This window comes from Electrophorus electricus, chromosome 10 (assembly GCF_013358815.1).
Source record: "Electrophorus electricus isolate fEleEle1 chromosome 10, fEleEle1.pri, whole genome shotgun sequence".
NCBI classification, from domain to species: Eukaryota; Metazoa; Chordata; class Actinopteri; order Gymnotiformes; family Gymnotidae; genus Electrophorus; species Electrophorus electricus.
The window spans coordinates 15728003-15752337 of NC_049544.1; the positions used below are offsets into that span (position 1 = coordinate 15728003).

A 24335-nucleotide genomic window follows, 5' to 3' on the forward strand; every position below is an offset into this window, starting at 1 on the left:
TGTTTAGGGGAAATATCATATTCAGATGACATTTTTAATTCCTCTTTTTCAGGATCCTGAAAACTGAAACTTAATTTTACCGAAGAAAATATTTTTAAAATGTTAATATTGAAGTTACTGACAGCAATACTGCTCCTCACCTTTATACAATCAGTAGAAGAAGAGGATATTCGGGCAGGTATGTCCATACTGTGTTCATTTCACACTAAACAATTTTTATTCATTCTGCAATATTAGCCAGATCTATAGTAGATCCATAATAGAGATCTATAGTACAGCTATAGTAAGGAATCTAATAGGTTCACATTGAATTTATAGGTCAAGGGTCATAGGTCTTTCACCATGTATTTATAGTCCTTTATCTGACTATATCTGTGTAGTTCTGTATTCCTATTTATAAATCATCTTGAAGTTTCTCAATAGATGTTATCCTTAAATGCTATTACTTTTTTTTTTTTCATTGAGATGCTTAAGAGCAGCGATCTTGCTGTGAAAAATATAACAAATCTGGGCCCCTGTATTCTGTAGGTTGCAGTACAGCTGTGAATGATCTTGTGTACATCATTGTTGGATCCTAGAGTGTGGGCAATGAGGACTTCAACAGAGCCAAATGCTGGTTGGCCAATGTCACCAGTGGAATCGATGTGAGTGCCCACTACACCCAGGTGGGAGTGGTGCAGTACAGTGACACACCTCGCCTGGAGATCCCACTTGGCCTGCACCAGACCACACACGAGCTCATTAGGGCCATCCGGGGCATCAGCTACCTAGGTGGCAACACGCAAACAGGCCGAGCCATCAAGTTTGGTGTCGACCATATGTTTGCCTCTTCCCAGCGTGGTGGCTCCGTTAAGAATCGCATTGGAGTAGTAGTGACAGACGGAAAATCTCAGGACGACGTGGTGGATGTCAGTGTGGAGGCCTGAGCTCAGGGCATCATCACGTTCGCAGTTGGGGTGGGCTTAGAGATCACCACCTTGGAGTTGGTAGCCATTGCGAACAAGTCGTCCAGTGACTATGTGCTATATGCGGAGGACTACACTACCATTGATCGCATACGCGAATCCATGCAGCAGAAATTGTGTGAGGGTGGGTTTCTGCAAAAAGACCAATTCAATCAAAGGTTTTGAAAGGCTTTGGGATTGCTTAGGGTTCTTGTGTAAGATGGGCAAAATAATGAATTCAGTGGATGTGCAGACATATGCATGTGTAGTGAGGAATAGCTCTAATATTGTGGCTGCGCTGGGGAGTTAAAGGCGTGTTTTACTAATTTTTTTAGTGCGCACGCACATTTCTTGTCATTTATTAATTAGGTGTACAGAAATAAATTCATGTGCAAGATGGGTGGAAAGGCATTTGCAGGTGCAACAGTATTTTTAATCCATTTTGGTTGAATACCGTGCTTGCGCTACCGCTTCCTCGGAGCTGCTCTTAGTGCAACACGGTATTTTCCTCAGTTCATGAAGGCACATAAAGATATGTTCTCACGACGAGATTTCGACCACGAACACCTCACCCTCCCACAAAAAAGTGTGTGTATTCGCTACCATGATGAAATTATCACTATGTCGCCGGCTCACGCTCTGCTTTTAAAAGGAATAAGAGGAGTTAATCGGATTGGATACTGTGACTCCTTTCAAGTAGGATCTGCAATAGACACCCAATACTTCTTACTGAATCTGTTACAACTATAGTTGGGGATTGGCCCTATAAACATATCTTACAGAAATTAGTTTGATTATGTCCAACAATAGTATTTTAATATTTTAGGGTGTTTTGATGAATTACACTATAACTTATTGAGTCAGCAAAAGTAAACTTGGAAGTGTTTCAGTTTGACCAGTTCTAAATCTCCATTAGGCTGAATATAAAAAAGAGATCTAGCAGAAGTTACTATTTAGAAGGGCCTTTCCAATGTGTTTTTTTTTTTTTTTTTTTTTTTAAATGACCCATCAAGATTTTATATTTGAACACATGGTAATATGATTTGAGTGAGTTGAGCAAGAATAATGCTACGATTTATGAATACTAAGAATTCATTATAAATAAAGCTTGCATTAAATTTCCTTATTTTGCAAATTTGTAAGACACTGAGTGTTGGTTTTATGTAGCAGAAGGGTTCCACAGCACACTTCTATCTTCTCTTCTTCAGAGTCTGTTTGTCCCACACATATTCCTGTAGCCTCACGGGATGAGAAAGGCTTTGAGTTGATCCTGGGGATGAGGATCCATACAAAGGCCAAAAAGATCCAGGGCTCCCTGATGTCAGAGACAGCCTACCTGCTGAACAAAGGCATAGACATTACTGAAAAAACAAGGTAGGAAAAATCAGTCAGTCCATCAGTAAATCAATCAATCAATCAATCTCTCTCTCTCTCTCTCTCTCTCTCTCTCTCTCTCTCTCTCTCTCTCTCTCTCTCTCTCTCTCTCTCTCTATATATATATATATATATATATATATATATATATATATATAACAAATTCATGCCTTGGAGCTGAGAGAAATCCTGGTGTCCTTTCCTGCCAATGACCATGTTGCTGTTGTGTTCTCACATACCTAATTCTGAATTACATCTGTCAGATACACATTTGCACTGCTTTGTGGTACACACACTCACAGTTTTGAATGGAATCTCAAATTTGTTTTTATAACCCCCACATGCTTTCCTACTGTGCTACTCAGAATGTTCTTATTTTTACTTATTTTCACTTTTTCACTTCCACTGTCTAAGTATAGCCTAGATGCATTAAAAGGAGAGGCCTTCTTCAGTATTTATAGCCAATCAGTTGTACAAAGATAGTATAGAAGACATTTTAATTAGCTGTTTTCTAAATCAAAAGGCCATATTTAATTGTTCCCACCCATATGTGTGAATCGTCAATTTGCTCCTATGCAGCCATGGTGTCTCTTCATCCTTCAGGCTCTTCAGGATCAAATGTAATGTTTACCCAGATGTGTTTATGACAATGAATGAAATAAATGAATATACCATAAAACAACTCAATGGGGATTTTCCTCCACATTCATTCTAAGGGAGATCTTCCCAGAGGGCCTCCCCCTATCCTACGCATTTGTGGCCACACTGAGGCTGACGGGTGCTGTGAGCAAGGAGAGGGTTGACCTGTGGAGAGTGCTTTCTAATGATCAACATATTCAAGTTGCTGTGACACTACATGGCCAGGACAGATCTGCCACTTTCATCACCACAAACACAGCAGATGGAGAGCAAAGAGTCACGATGAAAGCACAAGGCATTCAGGTTTGTAAAACGTTTTTCAGGTAACAAAAAATGCTCATAAATACTCAGAGACAATCCTTTTTACTATTTATCACAAGAAATGTTAGATAAAGCATTAGAATGATTTCGGTTACTCATGAATTCATCTATGTATCTTTAAACAGCTGGGTGAGCAGTTTAAAAATATCTGTAAAATACAAAGCACTTAGATGTTCTCTATTCGCATGCTTTCTCAAAGCTCTTTTGTAATATCTGGGGATGTTCCTTGTGTGACTGATGATGATGCTTTGGTGGAAAGCCACAGAGAACCCATAGGACAGGAAAAAAAAAAAGTTTCTACTTACTTTTTCATAGTGTTTAGTGTTTGAGAGTAAATTTACAGACCTATTTTCCAGGTAGCCCTGCACACCTTTGATAAGAAATTTTCCTGTTTAGCTGAATTTAGAAAAAGAGAAAAGTTCAGTCCTGTATTTTAAGACAGAATTTACTGTGTCTCTGAATTTTAGTTGTATCCATATTTATTGTTATGAGGACATTTTAAGTGAGAATTTCATCAAATGTCTATAAAAGCTTCAACAACAGAGGTGTTACAGTTGACACAAAATTATACATTTGTTTGCAATCTGTTAAATGAACCTTTCTTCTGTGCTGGGCAGAATTGCACTATACACAGTCTTCCTTGATTCCTGATGAAGAAATATACTTTTATAATTTTGAAATGTGTTATAATTCACACATAAATAATACATGCATAACAAATAAATGCTAGATTTCTTTGAACTCTCTTATAGTTAGTTTCATAATTAGTTAAGATGCCCATTGTATGCATTACCCAGCCTAGTTATTGATGAATGCAGTCACAATAAACATTTTTCTTGGCATGCACTTCTCCTTTCACCAGTGATACCTTTGGTGGGTATAAAAAACTTAAGAACAATCAAAAACTTGAGACATTACTAAAGTTTTACACCTCTGTCTTTGACTCATATATCAGCATGTCAGTTCTTCATTCTGGGAGAACCAGGAAAGTGCACAGTGGTGGTATAATTGCTTGAGTGCCGGCTGCATGTTGAGCTCAGCTCTAGTTTGATACACATTTAAAAGGTTGGTAAATTAGTGACCCACATTTTATTAGGAGTTTATTTGCCTTGCTTATGTCTGGACATGATAGGTCACTCTGGACTATACAATATATACTGTTTGTTTCAGACTTCTCAGTGAAAGAACTCTCCTCTTGGTCCAATTAATCCAGAACATATTTGTGTTCTTAATGTTATGCAGTAATTGGCTTCACATAGGTTGCATCATAACCTACTGTGTATAAGCCACTGAGAACCACTCAGCCAGGGCTGTGCTCTGGAAACTTCAAGTTTTTCTTAATATCACAAGGACTCTTTGATGGAACTTGGCATCAGCTGAAACTCCTGGTTCGGCCGAGACAGGTCTCCTGCTTTGTGGATGATCAGATTATTCAGGAAAATGATCTGGAGCCAGTTGTTCCCATTTACATCAATGGCAAGACCCAGATCGCCAAGCGCTACAGTGCTGAGGCCACAGTTCCTGTGAGTAACAATGAGAATATTGATTGCTCAAGTCTGACTCTTGACTTCAGAAATAGCTATATGATATGATAGCCTTGCAATTCCAGACAGCAGGATCTTATGTACATATGCAGTATAAAAGATCTCAATAACTTTTGCACAGCTGTATATATAGATAAAATAAAATATATTCAGATAGACAGTTCCCAGTTATGCTATAAAATCTGCAAGATGTTCATTGTACACAAATTTCAGTCCCCTAATCTATACATTATCAATATTGTAGAGCATTTTTGTTTCATGATTTTCTGTTTAAATTTTCATAGATAGAAGTCCAAAAACTGAGGCTCTATTGCGACCCAATGCAAAGTGAGAGGGAGACTGCATGTGAGATCTTGTCTGTGGTAAGCTTAAATGTTACAAATGACAGAGTTATTGATCTAAATGTTTGATTCAGCTAAAATATATGACATATATAAACCCCCTGGGTGGGCTCTCCTCTGCTGTCATTAGTCTCTACCTAACTTTTTTTTTACTCCTTCTCTTTCATTTGGATAGGATGATGAGAGGGTAAGTGAGATTTTTAGCATTATTCCTTCCCTTTGACAATCTGTGAATCTGAGCATGGTTACAGTCTGTGTTTCTTTCTTTAGTGTCCCCCTCATCGGGAGTCACCTATGGACATGGAGGAAGCATGTGATTGTGGCTGGGTAAGCACTGGGCCTCCTGAAGCACCTGGGCCAAAGGTCCATATTTCCCAGCTGAGGTTTCAGTACTCCTAAACACCAACATAAAGAATGTACATTGGATATGTTATGTTTCATTATTACAGGGTGTAAATGGCCAGGATGGACACCCAGACCCTGTTGGTAAGCCTGTGAGTACTCTCCAATGCTTTCCATAACCTACTTCAGAAAAGGTTTACATATCTGTTATCACAGAAGATCATTGTATTGGATTTATAGTATTAGTCATGTGACTATGATTAACTTTGAAACATATTGTTCTGAAGGGTATCAGAGGTGAGCAAGGAATGCCAGGAGATCCTGGTAAAACAGGGGAGAATGTGAGATCTCTGCCTAACCTATTTTTAAGGAGTGCTTTTTAAAGATGTGCAGAAGAATATGCTGTGCTCTAAACCACTGTGCTCATTCTACATTTCCCCACCCTAGGGTAAACCTGGTTTACCTGGGCTTAAAGGTGATCCAGGAATAAAAGGCAGCAAAGTAAGTTAATCTGAAATGATCTAAATTTGTCAGATCTAATAAGTCAGATCTTCACCAAAGAGAAGATAGTTCTAGAAATAGAGGTGATGCTGCCTTCATTTAATTTATTCAATTAAATTCAGGACCAGTACATCCTATGGTAGTGTGAATGGCATTATCATTCTTCCACTGTGTGGTACCGCACTAGTTCTGTGTTCTAATTTATTCTGTATCTACAGGGGGACAGAGGACAACAAGGGTTGCCAGGGAAACCAGGCTTACCAGAACCCAAGGTAAGACCAGACCCAAGCAGGAAAAGCTGTTGAGTCTTTCTGGCTGTAAGCCATGTGGAATTGAGCCATACGTCCCTATCTCAGTGGCTGTCTTTATGGCCTTCATTAGATCTCAAGGTTTGTTCTCCTGTAGCTCATCTGGTATAGCAGGTAGAACAAGGTGCTGTTAACACCAAGGTCATGGGTTTGAGTTCCAGGGAGGACACATACGGTTGTTCTGATAAACATGTATGGGATTGTGGATAAGTATGCCTCTCAAATGCTAAAAGAATATAGACTATTTTAAACAGATTCCTTGAGCAAAGCACATGGCAAGGAAACAAATGAACTTGTCTAGTGTGTAAGAGCTGACAAAGTAAGAAATGTATCAATAAAATAGCCACAAGGGAGTTTAGACTTCCCTTTATTGTAACCCAAGGGCCCTAATTCAGTGTGGCCAAACAAGGAGGCTGCTGGAAGACCCTGGGAAAAACACAAGCCATGGATTTGATCTAACATTAAGTACAATTATAAAAGGATGGGCTTTTCTGGTACCTTTAGCATCACCCGTGTCCAAACAATGCACTGATTTAAAAAAAAAAAACATCTTCTCAATAGTGACCTCAAGGTGAGAAGGGTGAACAAGGACTCCCTGGAGTGCCTGGCTCAAAGGTAAGCAAGCCTGATGTTCACAACTATGCAATTGCACATGACATGGCACACAGTAATTCCTTTAAAAGTTCTTTGGGTGGAAGCTTGAATTTGTGATCCCTAGCATGCTCTGCTGTCACTGCACGTTTCACAGCTATCCCAGCTGCCCTGAACCAACCATGTGAATGCAATATGCCAAACAGACTTACACATGGCTGGCCCTAAGAAATGCCAGATAAAATGAATCCCTGTAAACTGAATGTTGTGTCTCATTTCACATATCTAATTCAACACAATGGCTCAAAAACATGTCCCCTTCATGTCCCCTCAAATTAGTTTTTTTCATATCCTTAACACACAAGACACAGAAGTAATATGCTAACTTTCATTGGGTCACCTGATGTGGACTCTTGTCTGTGTGATAGTAATATAGTAGATTTCCTTTCCCAACAGACTCCCATTCTCCCTAGTTCATTCAGTGTCCTTAGGGGACTAATTTGTGTAATTGTGTTTCCTTTGGCTCATTTAAGAGTGGAATTTTGTTCTTGTGTTGCCTTGTCCTACTTTATCTCCTTAAAGTCCTGGATTTCTTATCCACAAGGGGATCCAGGGATACCTGGTATTATGGGAAGAGTTGGCCCAGTCGGACCAAAGGTCAGTCCCCTTTAAAAATGCTGTGGGGTGGCGAGGAGGGCATAAACTTTGTCATGGTGATGCATGTGAATTGTGTTCACAGGCCTGATTTAGTTCACTTGTTGAGGACCACATTCCACATGTCATTGTTTTGCTCTCTTGGGCTCGTAATTTCACAGTCATTAATATCAAACAAGGCGTGCTACAATTCAGTTCACGTCCTGAGATTTTGCAAAGTGAAATGGTATTATGCATTGACCTTTATTTAACTGTTTTGGTGCTTTACTAATCTATGCATTTTCGGAAAAAGATCTGTTTTAGTCACCAAGAGGCTACAATGATTGCTGTAAAATTAGCCATATTCGCTGAAAAAACCCCCCAGCAAAAAAAGCATGTGAAAGTTTCTCTAATTATTCCTCTCTGTGGTCAAGACACCCACAAAGACTTGGCTTCAAAAGTCCTTGGAAACGTGGTTATGTCTATGCAATGTAACTTGACTAAGCAATTTAGGTAGTTTTCCTGTTATTAAAATGATAGTTGGAAGTGTTCAGGTTTGGACCTGTGATGTAGAGTGGAGTGTATCTCAGAATGTGGGTAGACAGCTGCTGCTCCCATTTTGAAGGCACTCACACTTTGAGTTACTAATGCAAAACACATGCTTGCCATGGCTGAGAGTGAGTAGTAAGACTAAACAGTCATATGTTCTCACCCACTGTACACAAACACTTTACATCAGATGGCAGACCTGGGATGAATCTGCACTGTTTAATGCTTTCTATGCTCTGATATACATGATTTAAGTCACCAGCTAATTATCAGGCCCTTTATGAGCTGGATCAGGTGTTTAAAGGCATTAATGATCACACTATGCCCTCCCTTTTCATATTTGAATTGGGATACAATTACCCACAGGGTTTTAATTTGCTAGATTTTCATTTTTAATTTCTTCCACTTATGAACAATCAATGTCTCTGAGTGCAGTCTACGTTCATTATATTATCTCCAGCGTAACTCAACCAGCTCTGAGTTCCAAGCTTACCAACCTTGGAGTATTCCCATGGTAATCTTTGGCTACACAAAAACAATAAATAAAGTACATTGCAGTGGATAATGATTTACAGGAGTCAGGCTGTATTTCAAAGACAGAGCTGTTTCTGCTTAGTTTACGTATTTGAATTAAACTCCCAATTACCATGGCAATAATGACTATTTTTGCATGGAAAAAACAGGATATTACCTAAGGATAGCTTGTCATTTTATATGGAGAGAAGCCATCTAAATTGAAGCAGACAAATCTTTATTAAATTAACAGATGAAACAGTGAGACCACTGATTTCTATGCAAGCAATGTAAAATGTACTTTACGTACGTCCCTTCAAATCATTTAAGAACTAATTCAACAAAGCTAATATATAATAACAAATGTATAGTAAAGAACATTGATCATTTTCCTACTTACCATAGATGACTCTGTTTTGTTTGTAGTGAGGAAGTGCACACTGCCCAGTGAGGCTCACTGGAAGACTTTGTAGTATTATAACTTCATGGCCAAAGTAGTAATTCTGTCTTGTTTGATCATAGCTGAGCTGTGCTTGAACTGGATGAATTCAGTAGGATGAAACATAGAGGCCATGTTCTTGTTGGCAATGTGTTTATTAAAACATGGTTTTCTTAGCAGGAACATGAACATAACACACAGCTTTGTAAAAAATTATTTCACTTGGAGGTGTGTTAGATCAATACAACCCATATCATTTGATCACTGTGAGCAAAGGTGATGGCATGCACTAGTCCTGTATACATAAAGTTTATGCATTAGTTAATTAGTATTAGTAACTACTAATTAGTATATTAGTAGTTTATGCATTTGCAGTTTATACATTTGTTCAGTATTACTGGGAGTTAGCTTCAATTACTTCTACAAAAATAGTTTAGTATTTATTTACTTAATTATCTGGGCAGTGGGATGCACAGCAGTTATTGTTTTTTGATTAGTATAACTAACTAGACATAAATTAAAATATTCTGTGTAGAGTGTGTACAGTTTCAGTAAAACACACCATGATTATTCACTAAATCATTAAAAAATAGTAAAAGGCATTATATAAGAATAGTAATTAAAGAGAACAAGTCACAGAAGCCTTCAAAAATATATTTCATTTTTTTTTGGATTAACAGTAACACCTAAGCTCTGAGTTCAAGCCACTGAAAACATGCATCTACAAAAAGCATGTGTTTGGCTAACTATCCAGGGGACTTGTATATGGGATCATTTTCTTTGAAAAACAGGTCTTACTGCTGTTCATGGCAGTTTTTTCGACTGCCCAGCCCTACCTAGGGCTCATATACTTCTGGGCTCTGGGCAAATTGTAGCATTCTATTCAGGCTGTAGTGCATATGGTTAGGCATGACAGTTTGTTAAAACGTGGTGGCATGCTAAAACTGTTGTCTGGATTTGATCCAGAGTCTTGCTGGCTCCCCTTTACAGCATGTTGATTTGGAGCATATTTTTTCTTCAGCTTTCATAAATAAATGCTTCTGGTTCATGCACAAACAGTGTCAGGTGCAGAGGAACATGGCCAAATCCTCAACAAATGTTTTTTAAATAATTAACCTGTGTAGTCCTTTGGGTACTTTACTTTGGCGCAGGTTGTTCTTGGCAAGGACAAATGCTGTTGTAGGAGGAATTTCAATGGAACAGTTCACTATAGTGGGGCAGTTTTCTTAGTTTTGTTGAATTTCTAAATGGAGGTAAATATTATTTGTGGCTTTGCTGTGTGCTTGCTAACTGTTAAAATATTTCAAGCCTCTTTAAAAAGATTTCAAGACCCTTTTTATTGTTCTCAGGAAGTTCACTCTATTCTTGTTAGTAAGAGTAAATCTCAGATGAATAGAAGACTTTCATCTTATAAAATATCACAAGTACAAGCCTTTTCTTTTTGTGTGTGAAGTATTGGACACACATTAAAAATTTCTTTGGTCCTGTGTACTCCCACATACCACTATGTGAAGGCAATAAAAATGAGATCCAAAAATGCTGAAACGGGGGCCTTTCAGCATAAGGACAAGAATATCAGTCCCTCATTCCTTTCTGGTTAAAATAGCAATATGCAATAGAAATAGTCTGTTGGGTCTGGAGTAGACACTTCGTTTGAGTTTGTTAATAATATATGAAGTTTGTAAGTAGATGTTCATAACACTTTATTGAACTTTTAGATTACATATGTAAAGGATAGGTAATAAAAGCAATTGGGGGCCTCTCCAGTAGAAGCCCCTATTGATAGACATGATAATTAAAAAATATAGACATGCTAATTCAGTTGTTAGGAATATGAAATATCATGTGAAACCACAGCTGCTGACTCATGATGATAAGAATGACACACTCTATAGAACAGCAACAGTAATTTGTCTTCTACTCTAAATTTGGGCTTATAAACTTATAAACTTACAAATACCTGCATGCTCTTGTTTTCACAGCTGCCTTGGCTTGTAAACCATATATTTACAGTTGTCTCTAATTTCATATCCGTTCATCTGATTCTGTATCTTTGTAGTCTAAGAAAAAAAAACCCACTCTTTGTTTTTCCTCCCCTTCCTCTTTATCTCTCCATCATGTTACCCTCATATCATATCTGACTATATTTATCTTTCCCATCACGTTTCACCCTGCACTTCTCTCCACCGTCTCTACCTGTCTTCTTTCAATCTTTATCCAACTTTCAAATTCACCCCTCAGTTATTTTAAGGCTCTGCTTTTTTCATTTGCTTTAAGACATTCCTATTTGTTTGGATTCTCATCATCATCTTATTTGTTCAAATACTTGTTAGTTACTTTGTTCTTTTTCACTTATTAGTGGCTGAATCATTTACCAAAGTCTGTTTCTCTTCCACAGACTTTAACAGACACAATAGAATGGGCAGTGTTAGGTCAGTGGTTACGCTCTTTGTCTGATAATCAGAAGATTGCCAGTTCAAGCCCTGTTGGCAATGTTGGGCCCCTGAGCAATGCCCTTAATCCTCATTTGCTCATATTTATCAAAGTTGTTTTGGATAAAAAATGTCAGATAAATGTAATGTCTGCATATTTTATAATGAAACCAGTGAGCATTAACGGATGAATCTTATCAAAGTTGTTGCCATGACTCTTACATTTGTAAAGTTTTTTTGCAGTGTTTCTTCTTTTTCAATTTTTTTCTTTTTCAAATACTTCTTTCTCTTTGGTTTTACATTTACAAAATTGAGAAAATCTTTTCATGTTTTTAATCTTAAATTACATACCAGTTCATTTAGATGTCCTTTGATGACCTCAGAAAGAAGAATGAATAAACAATAGACAAAATAGACAAAAATATTTAAAGGTCTTTAAAAAAAGCTCTTTCAAAGGATTTTACAGTGACGTGGTTTAAGTGCAGCTTCTAACATAGAATAATATAGTGGAACAGATAACCTCCAATTGCAAATAATGGGCTGAAACCTCCCTTTTCATTGGATTACAAGGCAGTTAAAAAACCATAATACCACAGAAGATGCCTGTAAGGCCTCATATTAAGCATGAAGAATTATTCCCCTATATAGCATTGCATACACACAGCTGTCAGAAAACTAGGTCCTTTTACAGTTCAAGCAGAAAAGTTGCTGGATTGTTGTACTATCCAATTTTCATTTTCTTTTGTCACTGTAGCACACAGAGCTTCTTGTTCAATTTGCATGAAACTCATTTTTAAAATACATTTTAAATGAAGAAATGACATGTTTGACCTTTAGATCCCACAACCCCTCTGTGCATAATTAAAAAGAAATTGGAACATTACATAATGTTTATCAAAATGACACACTGCTAGATATGTTATAAACATGTAAGCAACTGGATTTAGAAGTACAAATTTCACTTACTCACTGATATATGTTAACTATCTTAAAATATGTCAATAACATGTTTAAACATGTTACCTTTATTCTATACTGTTGCTGTTTTATTGTATATTATGTATTACTGCATTAAAAGTGATAGTGTTTTTAAAGCTTGACCTACTTTTTGTGTCAGTCTGTAGAAAAACTAGGCTAGACTTTCACTGAGCTCTCCTTATTAAGATGTATTTGTAATATAACAGCAGTGTGACTTTAATGCCATAATAATGTCTGCCAAAATCAGTGAAGGTACAAATAATTACAGGTAGATCAATTCACAGGAACTGACTCCCACTTTGTAACCACTTCTGCAATTTCATCAACATAAATGCATAAACAATTTGATTTCATAGCAAAGAAAGGCTTTCTGCTGAAGTTCATATAGAAAATGACCCTAATATTCATGATTAAAAAAGGGATAGGCAGTGTTATCAAACAATATTATGCATGTTACTGTTACAACTCAGTTGTTCATGAGGCAGCCCAGAAACCTGTACCATTTTCTGAGATAAAGCAATTCATTGTCAGAACTCTACAGGAAATTGTATCACTACATTTGGCCAACATTATGCTTTAAATTGTCAATCTAGGATTCTTGGATTAGTTAGTATGCAGCATGTATACTGGATGTTTTATGTTGCATTTTTTGCATAATTCAAAAGTGAGTAGGAAGAGTTTACTGTAATGTTTACTATCATTTGCTAGTGATATTTTGTTTGTAATAACAAACGAGTTTCATGGTTTTCCTCCTTGGGCACTGTTGTTCCCATGTATTGCCAAGTAACATAATTGTGTTTTTGTTTGTGTTTCGATTTTGAGCACCTTGTCTGGTGATTTGTGTATCTCTGTCCTTCCTTGTGTCCACCTGTGATCAGTTTCCCTGTAATCATCCTCCGCCTTTTCCTGTATTTGTTGTCTGTTGTTGTAAGCTCCTTCCTAGTTTCCGTGCTTTCCATTGTTAAAATATTCTTGGACCAGTATATGGCTTCTGATTGTGGATTCACCCTTAATCAACAATGCTCAGCACTTGCTTCCTGACTCATCTCCATCTGTTTCACAGAAAGCCTTTAGCCTGTGTTACAACCCCAGTGTACTGTCTCGACGGTATTTATTGCTTATAAATGTTTGACTGATTTCTTTATTGCTTTGTCATAGCAGCCTCAAATCACATTGGACTGGTTTTAGATGTCCAGTTAAGCACTTTTCAAAAAAAAACAACTAATTTTCTGTAACTTAAACACCTTCATACTATCCTTTACTTTTGATTGTACTGTGAAAACACACTTAACTGTATAACTTTAAATTGCTTGATTACACTGTTTTGCAGATGAACTTGCTAATCTTCATGCTAAAGGAAAGTTATCTTCTAAATACCTAATCGAGGAGAAATTACATTCTCATTCATATTTGAGGTGTTGACATGATTAATTTGTGCTGCTATATTCCCTTTCCACTACTATGTTAGACTCTTTAGTAAAAGTATTGTATGGGACTCAGTATAAATAATAATTAATAAACATTCCTGCCTTGTTTTTAACAGGGTGATAAAGGAGACACTGGGTTGCCAGGCACAGATGGACCACAAGGAGTGCCAGTAAGTTGTTTTTCTTCCTGTGTAAGTGATAGCAATTTGGAGATGTACAGGTATATTCAGATGCATGCACACCTTTTCATCATTGCATATTTACTGAATGGGTGAGCACAAGAAAATGCTAACATCTGGTGCCAGATAGAAGATAAATGAAATAAACAAATGCACTCTGTTGCTAAGTTGGTCTATTCACTACTAAAGAAAAAAATCTTTCTTTCTTGGATCAGCGGGGTAATGTTAATGGAATACTGTATTTTATATTCAAGGAAATGTTATTTTACCTATCTTATATGGCTTGGCAATTGCAACTGCTACTTTTATTTATACATTCTACTTGAAAGTACCTAATTAATTAATCACTTAAATAATTAGACCCTTCCAATGCACATTCATGGTAATAGAGCTTTTTGAAAAATGGACCACTTCTTTACAGTGTTACATAAACTTGTGAAGGAAGAAAACATTCAAAATCAAACCTTAAAATAAGCATACAGCTAGGGCAGTCCCAGCCAGGGGCCTTGCCACAATTGTGTGTTAAAATCCTCAGAGCACTCTGCACTGCCATCATGTATCCCATAACAAGCAAACCTCTCTGAACATCCATGATGGAGCCACCATGTCAACATATGGAATATCTTACCTTCCAATCTCCTTACTCTCAAATGTTGGTATTTTACTCAATGGTACTTCAAGACCATGAGTTGTCAAAACATTCTATACACATGACAAATACACATAGACCTGCAAATGGTACTTTGAGTTTTGTTGAGTCCTTGGACATTTTAGCAATTATGACTAAAGACTAAAGTGGAGGCACTAAAGGTTTCTAAAGTTGCTTTCCCAAATGGAAAATTAAATTGGGTGAGGTGCATGCACATGTATTTAAAAGCATGTAATATTGTAACTAATTTTGCTTGGTCAGCATACGTATGTTGGACATGTCTTTAATGTATTTTTGGTTTAATCATTATATAGTAATTAAAATAATAACAATAAAAATCCCATTATTGCCAGTTATTTCTTCTTTATTCTCTTCCTTCATAACAAAAGGTGCTGAGGTTTGCATGATCACTAAGTTGCAGCTCCATATATTGGTAATGATATGAATATGAGCAGATATGGTTACTATAAGACTCACTTTACTCTTCAGATGTGATGACTTTCATTTCTGTCGCGTAATTACATTTATGGCCTTAATCTACTTCTCACTATCACACTTCCACAGTGTGTTACAGTCTTACTCTCTCTAGAGATCTCATCACCTTTGCTGTTTGATTCAGTGTTATCCCTCCCATGGAATAACCTTTTAGAGGGCTGCATGCACTTCTCTCACCATCAAATGAATCATTAACCCAGATCTTATGCAGGAAGCATCACTTCAAAGTGCCGCACCTGTTCCCCAATCCATCACTCCCTGCTCTCATCTCAGAAGCCCCAGCAAGTGAGATTGGGGCCCTTGATGTTCCCACCGTGCTGCTCTGTGTCTCACAGCACCGAGGAAGCTTGAGCTTGAGGTGCTTAATTAACCCCATGTCAGAAGCATTGCTGATATGGGTGGAGAGGGTTCCATGTATCTGGGTTGCATGCTTGTGAGTGCTGCTGTAAGAATTGTTATTCTCCATTTCAGTAAAATGACAGTAGATTGTTTACTACTGTCTGTGGTTCTTTGGGCTGCCAAATGCGTGTGCTGATAAGATCTGCATGTTTTACATTGGTGGGATGCAGGACCTGCCTGGAAGTGCCTCTCTTAAAAACGAACTATAAAGCCATCACGCCTCATAGTGTAACATAAAGCTATATATTTCTCTATAAAAAAGTGTTTATCCTCCCATTTCATCAGGGTATCAGACAGGGTGAGGCAGCTGTGCAGTCTGTGGCAGGGTAGAAGCATTAAAGTGCTAACGACTGTGTTTCATACTTCATTTAGTACTGCCAGTGATTCAAGTCTTCAAATCCTCCTTTTTGATCTGTTTTTAATTGTTTGTATTTTTAGTGTTTGCTTTCATGTTATTTTAATAATATAACTGATTTCTCCTTTGTGCATTTTAAAGGGTCTTTTGTATCTTTAGCAACAAAAACATATGATTTGGCGAGGTGTAAAATCTATCTGTGGTGCCATTAGAAGAGAAGTACTTTTTCTTAAACAGTTTTAACAGTTAATTGCTATCCTACATGTGTATGTAGTTATATGTATAGTCTGTAAGATGTGTGTTATGGACTTCTACAGGAAGCAGAGGAGACATGGTATCTCTGTTAAACCTGTGCAGTGTCCTGTAGTACAAGCAGGCAGTGTATGGACCTCAGACTTATTTATCTTATATAATCTATGTACCTGTCTCTGATCCTGTCATTGTTCTTGGCAATATCATCTGTTTAATGACTTAACCAGAAATTGGAATTTAATTGGTACCATTGCAGTAATGATGAGGTAGCTGAAACTAGAGAAAAGAATCATGATTAATGATAGGTACCCATGGGGTTTCTTCCTTATAGTGTGCACTATCACCTGGCACTCAAAGTGTTGGCATGTATCTGAGCAGTACAGTAAGGTGGATTTGCCCTTTTGTATTCAGGGTATTTATGGACTTCCTGGTGAAGTGGGGCCAGAAGGACCTCAGGTAAGGCCTCTTGCACTTCATGCACTTCAGTTTAAAAAAAAAAAAAAATTCATGACTCATTTCTTACTATTACTTGCTGGTTTTGCTGAAAGGCTGTTTAGGTGAAGAATACAGAAAGGCTGTGTATTATCATAAACCTCTTATTGATTTTCATAGAGCATTTTTTTCTCAAATATTAAATATTGCGCATGTAAGCATGTAATGAAAACATGTAAGTGCATGCAGTTCCTTGCCAGTTGTTGTAGCCACAATACAATGTTATTAATATTGGATTTGTCTCCGGAGCTTAGGGGGCCAAGGGACCACCTGGACAGAAAGGAACTCCTGAACCTAGAGGACCTCCAGTAAGTGAACATTTATTCTGAGCACTCCAAGTTCAGCTCTTTACCTTGTCTTCCATTTGTGACAATTGACCCGTTAAAACGTGAGAGAAATCAGATTGAAATTTCTTCCAGTCACCTTAAGATACAGTCATCAGTTCAGCTATAACAAAACAAGGCAGGGATGAGCAATTTGGACATAGCCAGAGTTTAATCACAAAATGATCAATGGGATTTGTAACAGAAGCTGGTAAGCAATGATAGTGCCTCAGCATGTCTAAAATATACACCAAGAAACACTCAAAGAATCAATAGTTGTCTGACCTCTGTTGGTGGGGGTGGAATATTGCAGTGGGCAGTGGTTCTGCAAAGTTTTTCAGTTACTTTATTACCACCATCTTCTGGTATTACAGTTTGATCTTCAGCCATACTACAGCCATACTTGCTTGTACTTGCTTATACACATATACAATATGTATTTACTACACATGTATTTCATTTAAACCTTCACCTGAACAGGATATGAACCCTACACAACACCAAAGCCTAATTTGCTATGGGACTAGTATAAACAGGAAAATATGAAATATAAAAAAGGGAAAAAAAATACAATTTTAATATCCAATTTATCAATAAGTATGAATTAAAACACACCCATGAAAATGTCAAATTTTCTTGTACAAGCCAAAGTGCTTTACAAACAAACCTGTCCAAACCCTCAAATTTAATAGCATTCTATGTTGCTTCCTCCTTATGATCAGGGATTGCCAGCTCAGTAATGACTACAAATACAGCCACCAAAGCAACAAATCAGAGACCAGAATTCAAAGGTTTCAGGGTGAAAGTGGCAGAATGTAATGTCACTGTAATGATTAGGTGACCCAGAGGTCATCAGGAACACTACATTCTATTTTGGATTATGAAGCTTTCAAAAATATGTTTTTAAAAACGCTACAAAAAAGTCATTTTTTCTACAATAACAATTTAATTGATTTAATATTTTTATATTAATCTAAATGTTATTTAAATTATAATGTGGCCTCTTTTCAGATATGTAAATATGGATACAAGGTAAAATATTTAATTATGTCTTCACAAAGGTCTAGGTATTATAGACATTTTGGAGAGAGTAAGATGAGATGAGATGAGATGAGATTAAATAACTAACACAGCACTGTATTATTCCCTTGATTAATGCCTATCAAACTAATGTTTTTAAAAAAATTAATTTTACATTTTCTGTAAATTGAACAGCACAAGATTTACTGATAAGAAAGGAACCAGCTGCATAACAACTGTGCAATTTTAAATAATTTCTTCAAAGCTGTTTTTCAAATGGTATTGTTACTACAACCAACAGTTTTAGGAAAATCCGTATTTATATTCACACCAAAATCAAGCTGAATCCAATTAGTTCTCTGCTTAATGTAGCTGTCACGTTTGATGCTCAGGAAAGCATTTCACCATATGTGCACTGTATTGTAAGAGTAGCTGGCACTTCTTATTTATGTAGCATTGTGATGCTAAAACAACGATACCATTTTCTAGTGCTAGGGAACTGCTACAAAAAAATGCTGTTACTAGCTGAAAAAAATTATTGCAGTAAGTAATTTAAATCAGAAATAAAGTAACTTTATATGATTTTGTTGTACCTGATTGCTGTTTTGTTTAATACCACAGTCATAATTTTTCCCAGAACTATGGTAAAGTGATAGTGCCTAAAGTGGGCAGACCATGTGATCACCAATGACCACAGTAGTTAAACAGTGTCTGTTTTAATCCTTTGGGGCATTCAGGGACCCCCAGGTCACACTGGAGCAGATGGACAAATTGGCCCCAAGGTTAGTATTAAAAATTGCCTGTTGCAATTATGCTAATGCACTGACTTTCTCTATTCAGGATTGTTATAGTTATATAGAGACTTCATTATCTAGTGTTCAGTGTTTGTCCAATGGCCAAGTGTGGGGGTGTGTTTGTACAATTTGGTGAATCCTGTTTACTTTTGTGAAGGGTAGTCCAGGAGAAACTGGGGAGGCTGGTCTTCCAGGTGCACCAGAGCAAAATGTGAGTTTTATATAGATCTTTTTCTTTACAAGAGCCAGCTTTGGAGCTTTGTTTGTTGCATGATTTCATGGTCATGGCATTTAGTTAAAGATCAGATGTGTCATAATGGTCTCAGGGCCCACAGGGTGAACCAGGCTTTCCTGGATTACAAGGTGCACTGGGTTTTCCTGGATTTAAAGGACATAAATAATCAAAAAAGCAGTCTAAGAGAAATGGCCAAACCTGATATCTATTAGCTATGTAATTAGCTTTATAGTTGCAGTACTATTCTCAGACATAAATATATGTGTTTCTAATAAAATACAAAATTAAACTTACATATAAATAGGAGTTAAGTGTTTAAACATGTCAACAGTGATAGGTGTGAAAATTTCAGCCAGGCTGATGTCAATAGTTTCGCTTGACCCAACTGTATTGTATACAGTTTGTAATTTGGTATCACAGGGGCAATAGGAGAACCTGGTCCAAAAGGCACTCAGGTATAGACACTCATCTGTTTATTTTGAACCTTACTTCTGCTAGTCACTTTAAAGTGATAAAAGTGAGTAGGATGTATGCACTCTTTACTGGACATAGAACTGTTAATATGTGTTTGTTGTTTTTGCGGAGATAAGATAATCTACTTCATTTGAATATTAATAAAAAATACCATACGGAAACCAAACGACCAGAGCTGCCACAAAAATTATTTGTTGTTTCATAGTGCAACAGTTTCTATGGCTTTCAGTACCTAAATCTGCACGGTCTGTTCCAGCTAAACTCAGGCAGCATGTTCTCCTAAAGGTTACTCTGAGCCTCAGGTTGCTTTTAGGCATTAAATGCTAATGATAACCTTTCAGCATCTAAGACCCCCTAACAGAAACCAGCCTTCATCCTTTTTCAGGGTGAAAGAGGCAGTGAGGGAGCACCTGGGGTGCCTGGCCTATCAGTATGTGCACATAAACCATCTGATCACCAGGTGGCAGCACATGGCATGTGGTTTTCCCAGCATTGCTGATACAACAAACTACAATAGTGTGGAAAAAATGGAAAGACTATTGTTTTAACATGATATACAATTACCTTATAACCTTTATTACATAACCACTGACAAACAACCAATTATACATTGGCCACAATCAACATTGTACATATTGTTGTACTGCAGGACATTTTACACACGACTTCTTAGTAACATAGATTCATTGCCTAGATTACTCTAGAATCTAAACTCGGATATTATGAGCAGTTCACATTAGGAATTGTATTCACTTTTAAAGAATTGAGTTGTAGTGACCTGGTACATGTGACTCTTGTACACAGCTTTCTTATATTTCATTATGGTACCTCTAGTTCTTTCTCTCTCCTCCTCTTACCAAGAGCAGGAAGGCCAGTTTTGTAATAAGATAAATTTTACTCTGTGATATTAATTTAGTTTAACAGGTATCTATTCCCTTCATTCCTTCTTCCCTTGCCAGGGTGAAGCTGGACCCAGGGGATGCAAAGGAGAGGTTTGTACAATTAGATGCCTGCATTACATTTAATCTATTCTGCCTCATTTTACAAAGGAAGCAAGATTGTCCCTTCCTGACAAAGAAACTAAAAAGAGTGAAGCAATTCAAAGTTGTGTCCACAGGGCATTTATACTGGACAGGTTGACAGTGATTGAGGTGGGTTTACTTCAGCTGGAGTGTAGGCAGGGTGGAAGGGGCCATTCAATCACTCGCACTCATGCTTCAAGAGGACGTACAGAACACATGAAATTTTGGTCCTGGTGGGACACAGCATTACACAGTTCAGTGTTTTCCTTGCAGTTTTTCTGGCATATTTCACTTTATCAAGAACATCATAATGAGATAATTAGTTGGTGGGATGAATCAGGTAGAAAACAGTCAGAGAGACAAATAAGTGTAATAGAGGCAGATCAGCAGTGTGGCTTCTCAGGAGTTTCCCCATCCATGTTTTACATTCAATGATTCTTTAAATCTGTGCTTCATTGTTTATATCACTGTGGCTCTTCTCTCCTGTTTAGAAAGGTATTTTGGGAGAACCAGGGGCTAGAGGTCCTCAAGGGAACAAAGGTGATACAGAACCAACAGGATCAGCTGGGTCTCGCGGCTCTCCTGGGCAAGATGGCTTACAAGGACAACCTGGTGTTCCAGGCTATCCTGGGAAACCTGTGAGTCTACCGACAATTCAACTGGCAGAATATTGCCTCGCTTCTGATTCAAAATGTATGGTAATTTTACTAGTGTATCCACAGCAAAATTCTTCGTACGGGAAAAAAGCATGTAAACTGAGTTATCAGAAGGTAATACAACCTTATCAGAAGTTAACACTTGAAACTCTGTTTTAAGTTAGTAATATTTTCTAAGATTTATCATGGATAGTGTTTTGAATGTATTCATCAAAAGTCAAAGAAATTAAAATACTTAAAGGAGCAATAAGTCATTTTCCCAAGGATTCTTCTTCACATTATGAAACAGTCATTAATACTGACACCCAGTGGGCTGGATGTGTGAGAGATTTTGTACTAAAGTTTTAAACGTCTGCCTCTGTGTGGGAGACTTGTTCTATGGAACATAAAGTGGTTTATTTGAGGACTTCAAAGCAAATTAAGTCTTTGTCTTGTGTGAGCTGCACTTTATAGAAAAATATAAAAAATAATCATCACTCAAATATTTTTGGTGGTGAAAATGACTTACTGTTGCTTTTAAAATAAAGGAATTTTAGTTCAGGTCCAAGCTCAGCTTTAGGGGGCCAAAGGGACTAGTTAGCATTAAAGCCACTGTTCAGGATGAAGCAATCAAGTTCAGGGATTACATCAGGAAGGTCATCAAGTGATGAAATGCTTAGTGAGTAACTCAATAAGTACAGCAGACACCTGAAGAGAATGGGAATGAGGAGGAGCTGGAACCAACATGGGAGGATAAAACTCTCCATGGTATGTACCATGGGCAAGTAGTGGAAGTGGCTGATATAGAATAATTCTACCAATGGATGAAAATGACTGGGTTGAAAGACAGCACTAATCATGGCAAAACAAGAACAAGCTCTGAATACAAGATCAATATAGACTGTGATCTACCACACCAGGCAAGACCCCAGATATAGGCTGTGCCCCTGAGACAATCCAGCACATAACAGCACATAACAAGATGCTAGCAGGCAGAGTGGAAATAGAATGCCATAACCAAGTGGCTGGCATAGTATACAAAAACATCTGTGCTGAATACAGGCTGGAATTTCCAAGGTCAAAGTGGGATACACCCCAGAAGGTGGTGAAGAATGCCTGAGTTAAGGAATTTTTTAGAGAACGAGAAGGAGGGAGAGACATATGTTTCTGACAGAGGTCATCAGCTGTGCAAAGCGTTTCTAAATTAGTAGAAGAAGTAGATGTTCAAATCATAACATTCATTCAATGGGGTTCTAAAGTTCCAAGAGTATAGTTCAGTTCTTTTATTTTGAGTTTCCTAATTTCATTACTGCCATTGCAACTGGGAATACAAACAGTTAATGCAATGTCCATTGGTATTAAAATAAATTAATGCAATGTCCATTAGTATTAAAATGCCTTGCCACTGGAAATTACAAATACTTAATTTGGATGCACTGAAGGCCTTCAACAAACTGATCAGCAAGCCTTCTCATGGTATATAACTCCCGCAGTAATGCATGAGGATGAATTGACCTCTGTCTGAAACATCCTGTTTCTCTGAAAAGCAGCTTCGTATAGTTTCGACACAGTGGCTTGTGGCTTCCTGGACAATCACAAGGCTGAAAACTATGTGGTGCTGGTTAAGACTCTAATTAAAAACTAAGGCAGAATGCGCTGCAGCATGTCCCTGCAGAGTCCATATCCTTGATGCTCATCTGGATAAATGGAAAACATGGGAGCTTACTCAAAGGCGCAAGGTGAGCACTTTCACTAGGATATACTGGATTTTGAACTGTATTACCAAGGACAGTATAACAAGATATTAGATATTAAGATATATTAATATTTTACACATTAGAAATTGGAATATATCACATAGATGCCGGGAACAAAAATGCTGTTACTTAGTGTTATAGAATAGAATTCAGAGAATTCAAATTTTGAAGAAGTGCCCAATGTATTGCAGGGGAAGTCTCCTTCTGATGAATACCTGAAAAAACTGTTTAGACATACTGAGATGTGAGTAACTTCAGTGAAGTTCAGAAGCTCACACAGGGCTAGTAAGTAATAACAGTAACTAGTAACTATACAGTGTCATAGTCTATGTCGCAACATCTGTAGAGATGTCAAAGGGAAGGTGCTGGCTTCTATAGATAATCAGCAATGTGAAATGATGATGTGAGAAAACCAGTTCCTCTTAGACTCAGAGCTGATTAGACATGTCTGATGGTAAAGTTTTTTAGTCTCATTGAAATCATGCCTTCCCTGGACTTTTCTCAGAATAAGCAATATGATTTCATACAAACAATTCTTATGAAGTTTGACCCACATGTGCTCAATATTGTTGTTTTTGTACCCACTTCATTTAGATCAGCTACCCCAGCTTCTGCAAACAATGACTCCTCAAAGCTGTGAGCCTTGTGAGACAGTAAAAGGGCCCCCAGGACAACCTGGAGCCCCAGGGCCAAAAGGCTCCACAGGTTCCCTAGGATACCCAGGCAGACCAGGCTCTCAGGGTTACCCAGGGTCAATGGGCTTGCGGGGGCCTTCAGGGGTCAAAGGTAACAGAGCCATACTATATCTGACAAAAAAGGATTAAAAGCTTGTGGTGAAAAATTGTAAACTGTGCATATACTGTTTGTGCAAATTAAGTGTAACTCTCAATAGGGGACATGGGTCCAAGAGGGTTCAAAGGTCACAAAGGGGAAGGCAGGCTAGGGCAGCCTGGGCCCACTGGACAACCAGGTGAGAGATCAGCATCTTATTAAAAAGTTTTGCTTAGAAAATTAATTGACAATATTCAAACTTTCGTTTTGTTTTTTTAATGACTTGGCCTGTGCAAATGATATTTGAAGCATAATGAAATGTATTGCTACCAATATTTAATGTAAAAAAAGCTACAACAACAAAAAATCTCAAATTGATCATGTCTTAGATCTGACACATTCTGTCTCGACTACAGGCATCCAAGGCCCACACGGGATTGATGGAATTGGCCTGCAGGGTCCTCCTGGAATGCCGGGGAAATCTGGCTCTCCAGGCACTCCAGGCAAACGAGGTGACCCAGGGCCAGCTGGAGTATGTGACATATCCATTTGCTACCAGGTCTACAATCTCAGGAATGAGCACTAGAGCAAAGGGCCAAACATCTGA

The 24335-nt window shown here is 37.6% G+C and overlaps 1 protein-coding gene across 1 annotated transcript; it reads left to right on the forward strand.

Moving 5' to 3' along the window:
- Positions 1 to 99: 99 nt before the first annotated feature.
- On the forward strand, positions 100 to 24335 carry si:dkey-225n22.4 (collagen alpha-1(XXI) chain). The gene is given in 28 exon segments (XM_035530748.1): positions 100 to 178; positions 529 to 1089; positions 2153 to 2318; positions 3035 to 3264; positions 4629 to 4801; positions 5107 to 5184; positions 5339 to 5350; positions 5434 to 5490; positions 5613 to 5657; positions 5793 to 5846; positions 5953 to 6006; positions 6225 to 6278; positions 7488 to 7562; positions 13993 to 14046; positions 16617 to 16661; positions 16952 to 17009; positions 18749 to 18822; positions 18992 to 19045; positions 19161 to 19231; positions 19488 to 19524; positions 19929 to 19973; positions 20503 to 20535; positions 21057 to 21203; positions 23149 to 23180; positions 23182 to 23201; positions 23552 to 23743; positions 23850 to 23927; positions 24145 to 24335. Coding segments are annotated over 28 exon segments (2769 nt in total).